Genomic DNA, 17,666 nt, shown 5'->3' with positions numbered 1-17,666 from the left:
AAATGTTACCAGACAGGGCACTGCTTGACAGACGGAAGTGGTGCACTTTCAACAGAGTGAGAGCGGGAGTTTGTAGGACGAGAGACAATATGGTGAAGTGTGGTTTAAAGACCAGCGAATCCTGTGAGTGTGGTGAAAATGGTGTAGAACATTGAACACGTTCTGCGCAACTGCCCACTCTCACCTGATTTTGCTGACACTGACCTGCTCAACATCAACCAAACAAAACTAGAGTGGCTGGCTGTCCGGTGTGACAAGCTATGATGATAAGCACAGATTCAAAATGCTCTGCCCATCTGTCCAGAATCTTGGCTTTCTCAGTGATGAGTGAGGTGCCATCTGCACTTAGGAGGGGGTGAGATCCCAGAAGTTCAAGGGCTGTAGAGTGTTTCTTAGCAAAGAATCTCTTTGAGTCATGTTCATCGGTGTAGCCCTGAATCTCGTCAGCTGTTTTGCAGAGCCAAGAGTAATGCATCTTTGTGAGTTTGGCTTGAACTGTTCTGCATATATTGGCAAATGCTGTCTTGCTGGAGATGCAGGAAGGATCATTCTGAGAGGCTCTGTGTAGCCTGTGCTTTTCCTATAGGAGAGCTTTTAACTCCTTATCATTCTCATCAAACCAGTCTTGGTTCTGAAGACCTCAAAGGAGACAGAGTAAACGCGATCCCTGAAAGCAGCCAGTCTTCTTCCACATCCCCTCCAAGACGAATATCGGCACGCTGTGACTGGAGGCTTTTAACCAAGTGGTCTGCAGTAGTACCCAATTTCAGCTTGCTGATATTGAGCTTCTTGGCAAACTTCCTTGCCTGTGGATATTGTTTGAGTTGGATGTGGACATTAAGTTTGGAAGTGATCAGAGAGTGGTCTGTCCAGCAGTGTGCATCACACATAGCTTTGGTCACTCTGACATCGCATCTGTCACATCTTCTGGTGATGATGTAGTCAATAAGATGCCAGTGCTTAGAGCGAGGATGCATCCAAGACAGCTTCTTACGTTGATGATCAGGTCATGCATGACACAGGTTTGCAGAAGAAGCAAGTCATTGCTGTTGCATTTGCCTACCCCATTGTGCCATAGGACTCCATCCCAGATATTGTGGTCTCTTCCCACTTAAATGTTGAAACCTCCAAGGACAAGGAGCTTGTCTGATCTTGGTGCATCTGCAATCAGGGGATCAAGCTCTCACAAAACTTGTCTTTGGCTTCTTCTGGGTTGGTCAGCATTGAGACGCAGGCGTGATCAGCGTGATGTTACATTTGTTTCTCAGGGGTAGTTGCATGGTTATTAGATGTTCATTGAATCCTCTTGGTAGACTGGTAAACTTTTGGACAAAGTGGTTCACGATAGCAAATCTGACTCCTGCCATGCACCGTTCTGTCCTGCTGCACCCACTTCAGAAGAATATGTAGTCACCACCTTCTTCTGTCAGTTGGCCTTCATCAGCCAGGCAAGTCTTGGAGAGAACTGTGATGTCAATCTTGAACCTCTCAAATTCCATTGCCACCAAAACAGTTCTTCTCTCTGATCTGTGAGACTTGGCGATATCCATTAAGATTCACACATTCCATTTGTCAATTCTGAGTGATGTCACATTTGTTCGATTTCCTTGATTTTAACTGCTGAAGTGGGATCTTCACCAGCCATGGTTTTCTCACCAAGGTTGAGTGAAGTTGACAATGTTTAGGGAACCTTTTCTAGCCCCTTCCTTGTACTACGGAAGTGAGCAGTGTGGTCTTAAATGGGCTGCTCAGTCACTCAGGTGACTGCCGAGTTCTTCTGCGACTTCAGTCAATAAAAAAATGACTCATTGGCCTGAGCCACCTATGTGCAGGTCCACGGCTACAGTTTCCAATGTACCCTCACTTGCTGCTTCATCATTCACCCATTGCTACAGGACTTGGTGGTAAGAGAGGACAAAATGGAGATCCTGTGTTAGGTAGGAGTGTGGAAAAGATTAATTGGGGGGTAATGGTGTAAAGCCAGTATGGGTGGTACCAGGTCAAGCAAAGAAAAATAATTGGTCAGGATGAGATGTAATTGGGAATACCAGAGTTGCATCTGAAATTATTGAATACATTGTAGAGTCAAGAAACCAGTGACATGTAATTTTGAAAGCTGAGGTACTATTTCTTAAATTATATTGAAATTTATTGGAACAGTTTATTAGATAGATGACAGAGTAAGAATGTGATGGAGAATTAAAGCCTAAAAGTTTGATGTCATATTTGTGGTGTGAATGACGAGCTCTGCTAGGATCTAATATTCCTCTGCATTTGGCCTACTTAATGCAGTAAAGACCATACAATGAATGGAATTGTTGGGTAAAGGGTCTTTGACCTGAAATTTGAACTCTCTTTGGATGCAGCCTGATCTGCTGGAATTCCCAACATAATTGGTGTTTATCTCAAATTTTCAACATTTGCGGTCTTTTGTTTATTTTTGATGAATTATGCTATTTTGTTTCTAGAAGTATTAAGCTCCAATGTTTATTCAAAATGTATTAAAATTATATTATTTTTAAGTATTAAAATGATATTATTATTTCATATAATCAATAGTTTATATTTATTCTTCCCTCAGTATGAAGCCTATAGTTGTCACCTTATTCCGAGCCATGGTAACTCCAGCTTTGTTGAACTTCAGCAGCCCCTTGATCACAGCAACACTTCCCTTGGATGCAGCGATGTGTGCACAAGTGGACCCCTCCATGTTTGCAGACATCACCAGTTCAGGCTTCTGTTTGAGGAAGAGTTTCACAACCTCAGAGTGATTATTCTCTGCAGCCAGGTGGAGAGGTGTTTGTCCATGCTGAAGAAACAGCACAGAAGGATAATCAGAGAACAGCGGAAGTGGGCATGTGATTAGCAGGCTAGAAGAGTCTCTTGACAAAAATAAGAGCTGGCTGTCATTTTGGCATTAATTGGCAATAAATTAGAAATCACTTTCCTGACAGCCATAGGATTGCTAGGAGAAATATAAAAAAAATCACACAGGGTTTTACACAGAGAATGATTAGAGTGCATAATTTATCATCAAAAAGAGTAGCTGGGGCTGATAACAAAGCTGCACTGACAAGGAAGCTAGATTAGCACACAAAACTTTGGAAGTAGAAGAACATTCTGAAATAATTTGTAAGCGGAGTTACAGGGATGTAGGTTATGCAGAATATAAACAATGGCATGCACCAACTGACCTGTTGCTGTATTAGAAATTTTAATTAAGTGAACAACAAAAGTGACAAAAACCTTTATTTCTTGTGGGATGTTGTCCTCTATTTCCAGTGAAAAAGTAGCATTGGTGACTTTATTAACTTTTAGGTAATTCATCTGCAGAATGGTGCGTTAGTTTTAGAAGAGTTCCACAAATGATACTGGAATTTTGAAGGCTAAATTATGAAAAAAGTTGACCATCTCCAAGAGTTTGTAAGTCTATATGTTGTTTCAAGTTACAAGCTTTTGCACTTTTCCTTTACTGCCATTGATGATATAGCAGCTATGTATCTATTTTCTGTCTGTTTTTTATTTTGTGTTGTGTGTTTATTATGGGTAATCTGTCATGTGGGTTGAGGCGTAGTAGAAGCAATAGAGTTACATATTCACGCTTTGTCTAAATTCAGTTTAGTCTGGTTAGAGCCAGGGATCGGGCAGAGGGTGGGTGATCTGTTTTGTGGCTTAGACCATTATATAATTATTAGACTGCTTATTTTGTTATATCACTGGTTTTAGTTCTGTTAGTTTTTTTAAAATCTCTACACGATTGTTTGTCTCTGCTGGCTTCTTAATATAAGTTTGAACGTACTTCCTTTGACTTTGGTACTTCATCATTTTGAAGTGTTCATACAGTGTCAACCCACCCACTTAATCTCTGGGCAGTTTTGTTTATCTTCAAGTAACTGCTACAGACAAGTTTTCAAACTGATCAAATCCAGTCTTTATAATGATAGAAGGTGTTTTTCCCCCTTTCTCCCATTTGAAAGTGTTGTTTCCTACGCTGGTGGTGTAGTGACATCAGCATTGGACTTCGGAGCGAAGGTTCCCGAGTTCAAATCCAGCTGGTTCCCTTGCATGCTTTCCATCTGTGCTGGGTTGAGCGTCGAGCTAGCAACTCAGCCTTGTAAAAATAAGAAAGCCTGCTAAAAAAACGCCGTCATGACGGCGTCCCGATGACTCCACTGGAGTTAAGGGCGTTCTTCTTCTTCTCCTTTCCCATAGAAGAGTTCACAATATTAAATGTCTACCAATCTGTTTAAAACATAGAAATCTGGAATTCTCTTGCTTAACAGCCTGTAAATTCTTGGTCAATAAAAATTATACATTCTGCTTAAGAGGAATATTAAGGCCAGATGTGGAACAATAGAACAAACTGTTGAGTTCGGAACAATGATGCAACTTTAGGAGCTGGTCTATCCTTACAGTATCTGTGTGATTCATTTGCCACAGCGCCTAGGTCTTTCTCTTTCAACATGTTGTCCAATATACTACTGCTTGGCCATTGACCTTTTCCAGGTGCATAATAACTTCCAATTTATTTAATGACATCTGCCAGATACTAACGCTATCCTTCATCACATTTTGATCTGATGTATCCAATAATTGAAATACAAGGAGTGATTGATAAGTTTGTGACCTAAGGTAGAAGGAAATGAGTTATACGGTTCTTGTTACATGCACATGCAGTTCAACTCTGAGTGATTATGCAGAAAGTTTGAAGTTAATAACTCATCAGTTAATAACTCATCGGAGTAATTGATAAGTTCGTGGCCTAAGGTAGAAGGAGATGAGTTATACAGCTCTCGTTACAAGCACATGCAGTTCAACTCTTTGAGTGATTATACTTTATACATTATACTTTATTGTCACCAAACAATTGGTACTAGAACGTACAATCATCACAGCGATATTTGATTCTGCGCTTCATACTCCCTGGATTATAAATATTAAATATTATAAATATTTAAAATAGTTAAAATTAGTAAATATTAAAAATTTAAATTATACATCATAAATAGAACATAGAAAAATGGGAAGTAAGCTCGTGCAAAAAAACCGAGAGGCAGGTCCGGATATTTGGAGGGTACGGCCCAGATCCGGGTCAGGATCCCTTCAACAGTCTTATCACAGTTGGAAAGAAGCTGTTCCCAAATCTGGCTGTACGAGTTTTCAAGCTCATGAACCTTCTCCCGGAGGGAAGAGGGACAAAAAGTCTGTTGGCTGGGTGGGTCGCGTCCTTGATTATCCTGGCAGCACTGCTCCGACAGCGTGCGGTGTAAAGTGAGTCCACGGACGGAAGATTGGTTTGTGTGATGTGCTGCGCCGTGTTCACGATCTTCTGCAGCTTCTTTCGGTCTTGGACAGGACAACTTCCATGCCAGGTTGTGATGCACCCTAGAAAAATGCTTTCTACGGTGCATCTATAAAAATTAGTGAGGGTTTTAGGGGACAGGCCAAATTTCTTTAGTTTTCTCAGGAAGTAAAGGTGCTGGTGGGCCTTCTTGGCAGTGAACTCTGCTTGGTTGGACCAAGTCAGGTCATTTGTGACATTGACCCTGAGGATTATGCAGAAAGTTTGAAGTTAATAACTCATCTCCTTCTACCTTAGGCCATGAACTTATCAATTACCCCTGATGAGTTATTAACTGATGAGTTATTAACTTCAAACTTTCTGCATAATCACTCAGAGTTGAACTGTATGTGCATGTAATGAGAGCCATATAACTCATCTCCTTCTACCTTAGGCCGTGAACTTATCAATCACCCCTGCTGTGGACACTTTCTGGAGGTCCAGGATCCGGATGCTCCACGACCGCTGGACTAAGTGTGTACATGTAGGAAGGGACTACGTTGAAAAATAAATGTGCTAGGTTTTCTAAAATTGACTCCTTCTACCTTAGGCCACGAACTTATCAATCACTCCTCATATTTCAATTATTCTATTAAATACTTCCTATAAGTCTAAATCAAACTAATATAGGTTCTTATTTGAGAACCATTGACTCTTTTAAATACTAGTGCTCTACCAACTATCCCAATCCATACTAACAAATCCAGAGCCCAATGAATTGTTCATTATGATTAATAGCTGCCATTACATCAAAGCCTGAAGCTGCTTAATTTCTTATTGACCTACATCCACTTTGATACTTTCATTTGCAGCATCAACTTATTGATTCTCCCTTTTATGAACTAATGCAAGGTAACCATCTTAAACCCTGTCATATTCACTTCACCTTAAGAATTATTCAAAGGTTTATCGCTAATCATTAATTGCTCTCTAATTCATAGCATAGATGAAAGAAAAGATCTTGCTCGTGTTACTATAACTATCCATTATGTTCTTTAATATCCTTTTGGTAGATCATAGAAAGAAATTACCTTTTTTTTACCCTTAGCTACAATTTATCTCTATTCTTCTTTTTCTTTACTATTTCTCCCTGAATATGATTTGCCCTTGAAGATGCAGCTTAAATGATTAGTAAAATGTTTTACATATATAAAATGTTCATGACTTGGCTTGGTGCTCTTGTATTGTTGTTGGTACAGCGTTGTGAAGATTGTTAACATAAAAAAAGATTGCAGAGAAAATACAAGCTGTAACACTATTAAAATTGAGAAAAAAAATTGTGATGGCGAGTTCAGTCAGAATATTACTAACTGCAAAGAATGTGCTGAAACAAGATAATTAAAACTTGCTGAATGTGAGAGTGAGAATATGTGTTTCTAACTTTACATGTATATAGATGCCTCTGAAGTCATTATAGTTATGCACTCTCTACTAATATGTACCTCTTCCCCTCCCCAATACTTGACTCGTGAAGCTACTGAATAAATCCAGTTCAAGCCATAAGGCATCTTTGTTCCCTTGAATTTCAGTACTGGAGTTAAATTTTCAGTAGTTTTGATTTAACTAATAAAACTGAAAACAGAAATATTGCCCTTATGGCATTCATGTGCCCGAGACTTGAAACGAGTTTGATTCTACTTAGATCCTTTCATTTAGCACACTCACTGGGACAATGTAAACACATGGCAATACAGATGAGAGAAGGGTGTACATAAATGAGTAAAAGGTAGCCACAATACATTTCATCCCACCAGAGCAGTATGCGACAGGCTCTTGGCCCATCACATTGGTACACACCATGATTCCAATCTAACTAATACCACCTGCCTGCATCTTCCTCTCAGCTTACCTCCCATTTAAGAAACACGGGTAGGTCAATCAGTCCTTCATGCCTGCTTCACCATTTCATTATGGCTATTTATTTTTACCTCTCACTAATCTCCTGATCAAATCCTAACCTCGTGATTTCCTTTATATCTGAAATCTATTCCTTGAATGTATTGAAGTATTGACCCTCCATTGCCCTCTTGGGCAGAGAATTCCAGAGATTCACTATGAACTGGGTGCAGAATTAGATTTCAACTCTCTCCTGAATGGCCAGAACTTTATTCTGAGACTTTGACCTGTGGTTCTTGACAATACAGAGAAAACATCATTGTCACATCTATTCTGTCAAGCCTCATTAGAATTTTATACATTTCAATGAGATAAAGTCCTATTTTTCTAAACTTCGGAGAGTATAGACCCCACCAAGTTCACTTTCTTCATATCACAAATCAACCATCACAGAACTATTGCTGTACTGTCTTTATCATTAGCATATCTGTCCTTAAGTAGGTAGAGCACACCTGTATATGTTACACTAAACACTGTTTCAACAGGGCCATACCTAATTGGACAACGTCTTCTCTAGAATTCTAATCAAATCTATGAGTAATAGATTCATAGCGCTTACGGCATAGAAACAGGCCCTTCAGCTCAACGCATCTATGCCAACCCAGTTGCCTAAATGAGCTACTCCCACTTGCCTGTATTTAGCCCATTTCCTCTAAAACCTTTCTACCCATGTAAAACCTGTCCAAGTGTATTTTAAATATTGCAAGCGATTGTAATCTGTACCATTTCCTCTGGCAGCTTGTTCCATAAATGTTGTTGTTGTTGGCCAAATCAAGAGTGGTGACAAACTGACATGAAGGAAGGAGACTGAAAGTCTTATTGAATGGGGCACAGCAACAACCTCTCACTCAATGCCCGCTGATTATTGGCTACAGGAGGGAAAATCTAGAGGTCTATGAGCCAGTCCTTATTATGGGAGCAGAGATTGAGAGGTTCAGTTGAAAGTTTCTGTCCTGGGACCAACACGTAATTGACATCACCAAGAAGGCATGACATTGTCTCTACTTTCTTAAAAGGTTTGCATACTGTAGAATCAACATGTTATCTAAAACGTTGACAAACTTCTATAGATGCACAGTGGAGAGTATCCTCACTATAGTGGCATCACAGCATGATATGTAAACACCAATGCCCAGGAAGAGAAAAGTCACAGCCTAGTCCATCACAGGCAAAGCTCTCCCCGCTACTGAGCACACTTACAAAGAGTGCTGTCAACAGAAACCAACATCCATCATCATGGACCCCACCATGTGAACCAAGCTCTCCTTTCACTGCTGCAGTTGAGCAGGAAGTACAGGGGCCTTAGGTCCTACACCACGAGGTTCAAGAACAGTTATTACCCTACATCCATCAGGCTCATAAGAACATAAGAACTTAAGAAATAGGAGCAGGAGGAGGCCTTCTGGCCTGTCGAGCCTGCTCTGCCAGTCAATAAGATCATGGCTGATCGGGCCATGGACCCATCTCCACCTAACTACCTTTTCCCCAGAGCCCTTAATTCCCCTACTATACAAAAATCTATTCAGCCTTGTCTTAAGTATATTTACTGAGGTAGCCTCCACTTCTTCACTAGGCAGAGAATTCCACAGACTTACCACTCTTTAGGAAAAGTAGTTCCTCCTCACCTCCATCCTAAATCTACTCCCCCAAATCTTGGGGCTATGTCCCCTGGTTCTAGTCTCACCTACCAGTGGAAACAATTTTCCTGCCTCTATTTTATCTATCCTTTCCATAACTTTATGTTTCTGTAAGATCTCCTGTCATTCTTCTAAATTCAGTCTCAGGCAACTCAATCTCTCTTCATAGTATAACCTCCTCATCTCTGGAATCAACCTAGTGAACCTCCTTTGCACTCCCTCCAAAGACAATATATCCTTCCTCAAGTAAGGAGACCAGAAATGCATGCAGTACTCCAGGTGTAAGGGGACCAGAAGTGCATGCATTTCTCCAGGTACTCCCGAACCAACATGGATAACTTCACTCACCTCAACTCTGAAACAACTTCACAACCTATAGACTCTATAACTATTGAATTTCTTTATCGTCCTGTAAATGCCTGCGAGAAAATGAATCTCAATAGTGACATATATGTATTTTATTAATAAATTTACTTTGACTTTGACTCTGAAATGCACCATTCTCTGTGTGAATAAGTTGCCCCCTCAGATTCCTTTTGAATTTTCCTCTTTCCACCTGAAAGCTATATCCTTAGACTCCTCTACCTTGGGTAAAAGACTGTGACTATCCATCTTATCTATGCTCATAATGATTTTAAAACAAAGATAAACATACTGTTTATCTTCCTAATTAATTATATTTCAAAGGTTCAAAGGTTCATTTATTATCAAAGTATACAATTCTTGAAGTACTTCTTCTCCGGGTAGCCATGAAGCCAAGAAAGAAACGAAAGGCAGTATGATCATCAAAGTCAAATTCAAAGTACACTTATTATCAAAGTATGTATACTTTATACAACACTGAGAGTTGTCTTACAGGCAGCTTCAAAACAAAGAAGCCCAATAGGACTGATTATAACAAAAGAAGACCATCAAACACCCAACATGCAGAGAAAGAAAATGTGGAAACAATAAAAGTAACCAAATAGCATTCGGAACTGAAGTTCACAAAAGTGAGTCCACACTGTGATAGTTGCATGTCACAGCCACAGCTCGGTGCAGAGATGTGTAAACCTTGCAGAGTAACGAGTTGAAGTTCAACGCAGTGACGAGTAAACCTCACAGAGCAGTGATTTGAACTGGCCTGTGCCTTTCCTTGGGCCCCCTCACCCTGTCCTTTTCAATCAGGCCCGGTTCTAAAATTGCCCAGACTTTGCTCTCGAACCCGACCTGCACTTCAATATGCTCTCAGGCTGATGCCCCATCACCTCAATTCAGCCCACGCACAACTTTTTCAATTCAGCTCGCTAATTTAATTGATCAAGTCTCGGATCTTTCCTCGCTTTCAGGTCCAGGTCCCGGAATCCCCCCCAGAGACTACAGAGCGCTGGAACACACAAATGGTCTCGAAACAGCAAATCACTGGTTCCAACTGTTCAAGAACTGCACCCAAGACAAAAAAAAACGTAAAAGACATAAAAAAGTGAAATATACAGTTTGATAATCTATCCAGAAGAGGTCAACCGAAGGAGCATTGTACGCAGGTGCCATCTTGACCAGAAGTCCTACATTAACTCTCAGTGATCTGCATTCAAGGATAACCAGGTCCTGTAAACAGTAAACATTTTCAATCTCTCACTACTTAAAAAAATACTCCCACTCTCTATGTTTGATTACCTAATGCACTGACTTTGCAATTTCTCCATGGTTTAATATGCAAATTCCATTGACCTATCACTTCTCCACTTGCAGTCCATATTTAATCGTTTAAAACACTCATCCTTGGTTCATATTCCTCAAAACCTTTGTCCTCTTGTAAACCTCTGGCAGCTGCCACAATCACTGGGCTCCGCTTCTTAGAGTTATAGAGCATTACAGCATAGAAACAGGCCTTTTGGCCCATCTATCTGTGACGATCTGTTTTTCAGCCTAATCCCATTTACTAACAAACATCTGGCCCATAGCCCTCCATACTCCTCCCATCCATGTACTTATCCAAACTTCTCTTAAATATTGTCATAGAATCTGCATCCACCACTTCCACTAATAGCTCTTTCTACACTTACATTACCTTATCTCCCTAAATCTATAACCTCCAGTTGTAATCTCACACAACCTCAAGGGAAAATGACTGCATGTATTTACCCTATCTATACCCTTCATAATTTCGTAAACCTCTGTAAAATCTCTCTTTATTCTTCTACTTTCCAAGCGAATAAAACTTCTAACCTATCCAGCCTTTCCTTATAATTCAGGTCCCAAAGATCCTGGCAGCATCCTTATAAATATTTTCTCTTTCAAGTGAGCAGAATGGCACACAATACTCCAAATTCAAACTCACCATCACCTTATTCAACTAACATAACATAATTCCTTTACTCAATACCCTGATTTATGAAGGCCAATATGCCAAATGCTTCCTTCATGACCCTATTTACCTATGACATGACTTACAAGGAATTATGGATCACTATTTCCAGATCCCTTTGTTATACCGCTCAACTCAGTGCCCTTCCTTTCACTGTGTAAATCCTACCTGGTCTGTTCTGCCAAAGTTCAACACTTTGCACTTGTTCTTAAATCTTGGTCTTCCCTGAGTCCTATCCCATGTATTCAATTCTCCAAAGTTCAAATTTCATAGTAAATTTATTATCAAGGTACTTATATGTCAGTATCTGCATGCCTTCCTTTTCTTGTAGGCATTCAAGTAACACAATAGAATCAATGAAAGACCGCACCCAACAGAATGAACCAATGTGCAAGAGACAGCTAACCGTGCAAATACAAAAGAATAAAAAAAATAAGCAATAAATATTGAGAACATGAGATGAAGAGTCCTTGAAAGAGAGTTCATAGGTGAGGAGGATGAAGTTGAATGAAGTTATCCCCTTTGGTTCAAGAGCCTGACAGATGAGGGGCAATCAACAGGAAATCTGCAGATACTGGAAATCTTAGCAACACACACAAAATGACTGCCCATTTTAATTCCACTTCTCACTCCCATTCCGATTCCGATATGTCCATCCATGGCCTCCTTCACTGTCATGCTGAGGCCACAATTGTTGGAGGAACAACACCTTATATTCTGTTTGGGTAGCCTCCAACCTGATGGCATGCACATTGATTTCTCAAACTTCCAGTAATGCTCCCCAACATCCCCCCCCTTCTCCATTTCCCATCCCCTTTTCCCTCTCTCACCCCATCTCATCAATCAACTTCAGCACTTTACTTCATCCCTCCCCCTCCAGGTGTCACCTATCACTTGGTCGTTCTCTCTCCCCTTCGCCCACCTTTTAAATCTACTCCTCAGCTTTTTTTCTCCAGTCTTGCTGAAGTGTTTCGGCCGAAAATGTCAACTGTACTTTTTCCCTTAGATGCCGCATGGCTGCTGAGTTCTTCCAGTATTTTGTGTGAGATGAGAGGCAATAACTGTTCCTGAACCTGGTGCATGTCCTGAGGATTCCGGAACCTTCTTCCTGATGGCAGCAGTGAGAAGAGAGCATGGCCTGGATGGTGGAGGTCCTTGATGATGGATGCTGCTTTCCTGCGACAGTGCTCCATGTAGATGTACTCAATGGAGGGGAGGGCTTTACCCATCTTGGCTGGGTCAGGCTTTTTGGAGAATTTTCTGTTCAAGGGCATTGGTGTTTCCACACCAGATTGTGAATCAGCCAGAAAAAATATATCTCCCCCACACATCTATAGAAGTTTATTAAAGTTTTAGATGTTATGCCGAATCTTTGCAAACTTCTAAGGGAGAAGAAGCACTGCTGTGCTTTTGTTGTAATAGCACTTATGTGCTGGTCCAAGAACTGATGCTCTGAAATGATAACACCAAAGACCCTCCCCACTTCTGATCCCCCAATGAGGACTGACTCGTGGACCACGGACCTCCAGTTTCTCCTCCTGAAGTCAATAATCAGTTCCTCGATCTTGCTGACATTGAGTGAGAGGTTTTTGTTATGGAACCACTCAGCTAGATTTTCAATCTCCCTCCTATATGTTGATTCATCACCACTTTTGAATCGGCCAACGACAGTGATGTCATCGGCAAACCTAAATATGGTGCTTAGCCTCACAGGCATAAGTATAAAGTGAGTAAAGTAGGGGGCAAAGCACACAGTCTTGTGGTGCACCAGTGCTGATGGAGATTGTGGAGGAGGTGTTTTTGCCAATCCGAACTGACTGGGGTCTGTGATTCAGGATCCAATTGTGCAAGAAGGTATTGAGGCCAAAGCCTTGAAGCTTATTGATTAGTTTTGAGGGGGTGATACTATTGGATACTGAGCTACAGTCAATAAAGAGCATCCTGATGTATGCAGCTTTGCTATCCAGATGTTCCAGTGTTGAGTGAAGAGCCAATGGAATGGAACCTACTGTGAATTGTTGTGCGGTAGGCAAGTTGCTGATCCAAGATGCTTTTCAGGTAGGGGTTAATATGTTTCATCACCAACCTTTCAAAACAATTCATCACAGTGGACGTAAGCGCTACTGGGTGATAGGCATTGAGACAGGTTACCATGTTCTTCTTAGGCACCAGTATAATTGAAGTCTGCTTGAATCTCTCCAATCCCTGCATTTTGGAATTCACTTTTTTTTCTTGCTAAAAACTTCTTCAAGCTTTTGGTCACCTGTCCTAATTTCCTTTTATATGGAGTTATCATTGAGAAACAGGCTGACCAAGTCTGTGCAAACCATCAAGCATCCATTTACACTAGTCTTATAACTCCTCCTCCCAGAGTGCATCATTCAGCTGCATTAGGAGAATAATTTCAAGTGACCAGCTTATCTCTGGGATGTTGGGGGGGGGGGGGGGGAAGAACATGATTGAACCAGGGTCAGTGGAGTAGTGAGGCACCTTGCCACACCTCAGCTCAGGGTTTCAGTTTGTTTACACCCTTCTGGAGTGCCCGGACTGTTTTAAAGATCTGAATGAATAAAAGTTATTGATTTGAATTTAGGAGTAACTTATTATACTCAGGAAGCTTCTTTGGAATTTGGCTTCAGTTTCGCCGGGCAATATTTGGATCAAATAGTTTTCAGTCCACTTACGATATCAGTGGCATTTGCATCTGCCTTCATCTTGAGTAAAGTGTTGCAGACATCAAGCTGCCCATTTGCTGCTGCCAGGTGTAGAGGTGTCCGTTTCGACTAGATGCATTTAAAAATAAATTATTAATATCTGAAACTATAAGAGCAGATCATTACTCACACTTTCATATTTAAATAACAAAACATTCCAATCTTACTTCTTTTTTCCTAATTTTGGCCTTTCCCTTTATGAAGAGATGGATCTGAAGCTTTTTCCACTATTGCCTCTGTTGGGTGACTGAACCCATGCCAGGAGCAGCAATGATGGCAAAGGTGAGATCAGATGTCTCATGTACCTCAATGAAAAAAGCAGCTGATTTTCTCTAAGTATTTAACGTTAATCATGTCAGATTTATTCTGACTATACTCAAGGGGTAACAGTGCGGGGGGGGGGGCGGGAATTCCTCTCCAGTGTCTTGAGCAATGTATTTTTATTTTCTTATGACAGAGAAGGGCATCATTCAGCTGGTCCACTACAGAGCAATCTCATCCGTTCCATTTTTCAATTGTTTCCCTCTAACAAGTTTTCTCTCAAATGTCTTGCTTTCAACAACCCACCATTTACAGTGGCCAACTAACCCATCAACTGCATATCCTTGGAATGTGTGAGGAAACCAGATAACCTGAAAGGAACAGCCACCAGGAGAACATGCAAATTCCACACAGACCAGAGGTCAGAACTGAACACAGGTCACTGGAGCTCTGTGGCACCAGTTCCAATTCTGGTGCCACATCAGTAATTGAACACATATCTGACTCTAAGGATGAGTAGGTTCAGTACAATCTATACACATCAAAACACATTAGGAGATTTGGGTAATTATAGTCAGAACATTCTGTAAAGAAAGGACAAATGACAGATGTTAGAAAATAGAACAACACAGCCAGGAACAAACCTTTGACCCGTGATCTGGTGTCACATTAATTAAGCTAATGATGTCTCATTAAGCTAATCCCTCCTGCCTGAACGTGGTCCAGATCCCGCCATCTTTGTATATTCGTGTACCTATTCATCTGCATAATCATGTGCCGATCAGAGAACCTCTTAAAAACTTCTATCATATCTGCCTCATTGCTAACGCATTCCAGACACCTATCACTCTCGTGTAAAAATGACTTGCCCTGCACATTGCCTTTGAACTTTTCTCCTTTAATCTCAAATACATGTCTTCTAATACTATATATTTCAAAAGTAACACACACAGAATGCTGGAGGAAATCAGCTAGTCAGGCAGCATCTACGGAAATTAATAAACAGTTGATGTTTTGGGCTGAGAACCCTCTTCAGGACTGGAAAGGAAGAGGAAGGGGGGAAGATGCCAGAATGAAAAGGTGGGTAGAGAAAGGAGGATAGCTAGACGGAGATAGGTGAGGCCAGGTGGGTGGGAGAGGAAGGAATCTGATAGGATAGGAGAGTGGACTACAGGAGAAAGGAGAGGAGGAGGAGGGGACCCAGGGAAATTGAGAGGCCAGTGTGGGGATCAGGAGAGGGCAATTTTTTTTTAACAGAAGGAGAAAACGATAAGCCATCAGGTTGGAGGCTACCCAGATGGAATATAAGGTGCTGCTCCTTCACTCTGTGGGTGGCCTCCTCTTGGCACAAGAGAAGGGCATGTCAGAATGGGAATAAAATTGCTTGCCCACTGGGAAATTCTGCTTTTGGTGACTGAAGCGGAGCTGCTCGATGAAGTGGTCCCCCAAATTACAATGGGTCTCAACAATGTAGAGGAGGCCGCATCGGGAGCACCGGACACAGTAGAAGACCCCCGCAGATTTGCAAGGGCACTTGCAGGGATATGTGCTGGGAGGGAGATAGGTGGGGAGGGATGAATGGGCAAGGGAATCACGGAGGGAGTGATCCCTCTGGAAAGCAGAGAGACCATAAGACATAGGAGCAGAATTTGGCCATTCAGCCAGTTGAGTTTGCTCTGCTATTCCATCATGGCTGATCCTGGATCCCACTCAAACCCATACACCTCGCCATATCCTTTGATGCCCTGACCAATTAGGAAACTATCAAATTTCGCTTTAAATATATCTACGGACTTGGCCTCCACTGCAGTCTCTGGCAAAGCATTCCACAGATCCACCACCCACTGGCTAAAATAAATCCTCCTTACCTCTGTTCTAAAAAGTCACTCCTCAGTTTTGAGGTTGTGCCCTTTGGTTCTGGTACCCCCACCAGAGGAATAATCCTCTCCATATCCACCTTACTGAGTCTTTTCAACATTCGGTAGGTTTCAATGAGATCTCCACACATTCTTCTCAATTCCAGTGGATACAGACCCGAAGCTGCCAAACACTCCTCATATGATAACCCCTTCATTCCCGGAATCATCCTCGTGAACTTCCTCAGGATTCTCTCCAATGACAGCACATCCTTTCTGAGATATGGGGCCAAAAACTGTTGACAATACTCCAAGTACGGCCTGAGTAGTGTCTTATAAAGGCTCAAGTTTATCTCCTTGCTTTTATAATTTATTCTCCTTGAAATGAATGCCAACATTGCATTCGTCTTCTTTACCACAGACTCAATCTGTAAATTAACCTTCTGGGAGTCTTGCGTAAGGCCTCCTAAGTTCCTTTGCACCTCTGATATTTGAATTTTCTCCCCATTTAAATAATAGTCTGCACTATTATTCCTTTTACCAAAATGCATTATCATACATTTCCCAACACTGTATTCCATCTGCCACTTTTTTGCCCATTCTTCCCATTTGTCTAAGACCTGCTGCAATCACATTGCTTCCTCAGCACTACCTACTCCTCTACCTATCTTCGTATCATCTTTACTTTACTTTACTGTCGCCAAACAATTGATAGTAGAGCGTATAATCATCACAGCAATATTTGATTCTGCGATTCGCGCTCCCTGGAGTACAAATCGATAGTAAATATTAAAAACTTAAATTATAAATCATAAATAGAAATAGAAAATAGAAAAGGGAAAGTAGGGTAGTGCAAAAAAACCAAGAGGCAGGTCCGGATATTTGGAGGGTACGGCCCAGATCCGGGTCAGGATCCCTTCAACAGTCTTATCACAGTTGGAAAGAAGCTGTTCCCAAATCTGGCCGTATGAGTCTTCAAGCTCCTGAGCCTTCTCCCAGAGGGAAGAGGGACGAAAAATATGTTAGCTGGGTGGGTCCTGTCCTTGATTATTCTGGCAGCACTGCTCCGACAGCGTGCGGTGTAAAGTGAGTCCACGGACGGAAGATTGGTTTGTGTGATGTGCTGCCATGTTCACGATCTTCTGCAGCTTCTTCCTGTCTTGGACAGGACAACTTCCATACCAGGTTGTGATGCACCCTAGAAGAATGCTTTCTATGGTGCATCTATAAAAATTAGTGAGTGTTTTAGGGGACAGGCCAAATTGCTTTAGCTTTCTCAGGAAGTAAAGGAGCTGGTGGGCCCTCTTGGCAGTGAACTCTGCTTGGTTGGACCAAGTCAGGTCATTTGTGATATTGACCCCGAGGAACTTAAAGCTTTTGACCTGTTCCACTTGCACAACACCGATGTAAATGGGGCCATGCTACTCCTTCTGAAGTCAACAACCAATTCCTTCATCTTGCTGACATTGAGGGATAGGTTATTGTCTTCGCACCATGCCACCAGGTTCTTAATTTCCTCTCTGTACTCAAACTCATCATTACCTGAGATATGGCCTACAATTGTAGTGTCATCAGCAAACTTATATATTGGGTTCATTGGAAACTTGGCTACAC

At 41.4% G+C, this 17,666-nt stretch overlaps 1 protein-coding gene across 1 annotated transcript in view; it reads right to left on the bottom strand.

Moving 5' to 3' along the window:
* trpn1 (transient receptor potential cation channel, subfamily N, member 1) overlaps nt 1–17,666 on the bottom strand; it is a 222,881-nt gene that overhangs the window by 47,406 nt on the left and 157,809 nt on the right. Inside the window, exons 19-20 of the mRNA XM_063040655.1 lie at nt 13,906–14,004; nt 2,603–2,809 (exon numbers count right to left, since the gene is read on the bottom strand). Of these exons, the coding sequence (XP_062896725.1) occupies nt 2,603–2,809; nt 13,906–14,004 (306 nt within the window). The remainder of the gene's footprint in view (nt 1–2,602; nt 2,810–13,905; nt 14,005–17,666) is intronic.

Source organism: Mobula hypostoma, chromosome 1 (assembly GCF_963921235.1).
Source record: "Mobula hypostoma chromosome 1, sMobHyp1.1, whole genome shotgun sequence".
Taxonomy (NCBI): domain Eukaryota; kingdom Metazoa; phylum Chordata; class Chondrichthyes; order Myliobatiformes; family Myliobatidae; genus Mobula; species Mobula hypostoma.
The sequence above is the reverse complement of the archived record's forward strand: the minus strand, read 5'-3'. Positions and strand labels throughout refer to the sequence as shown.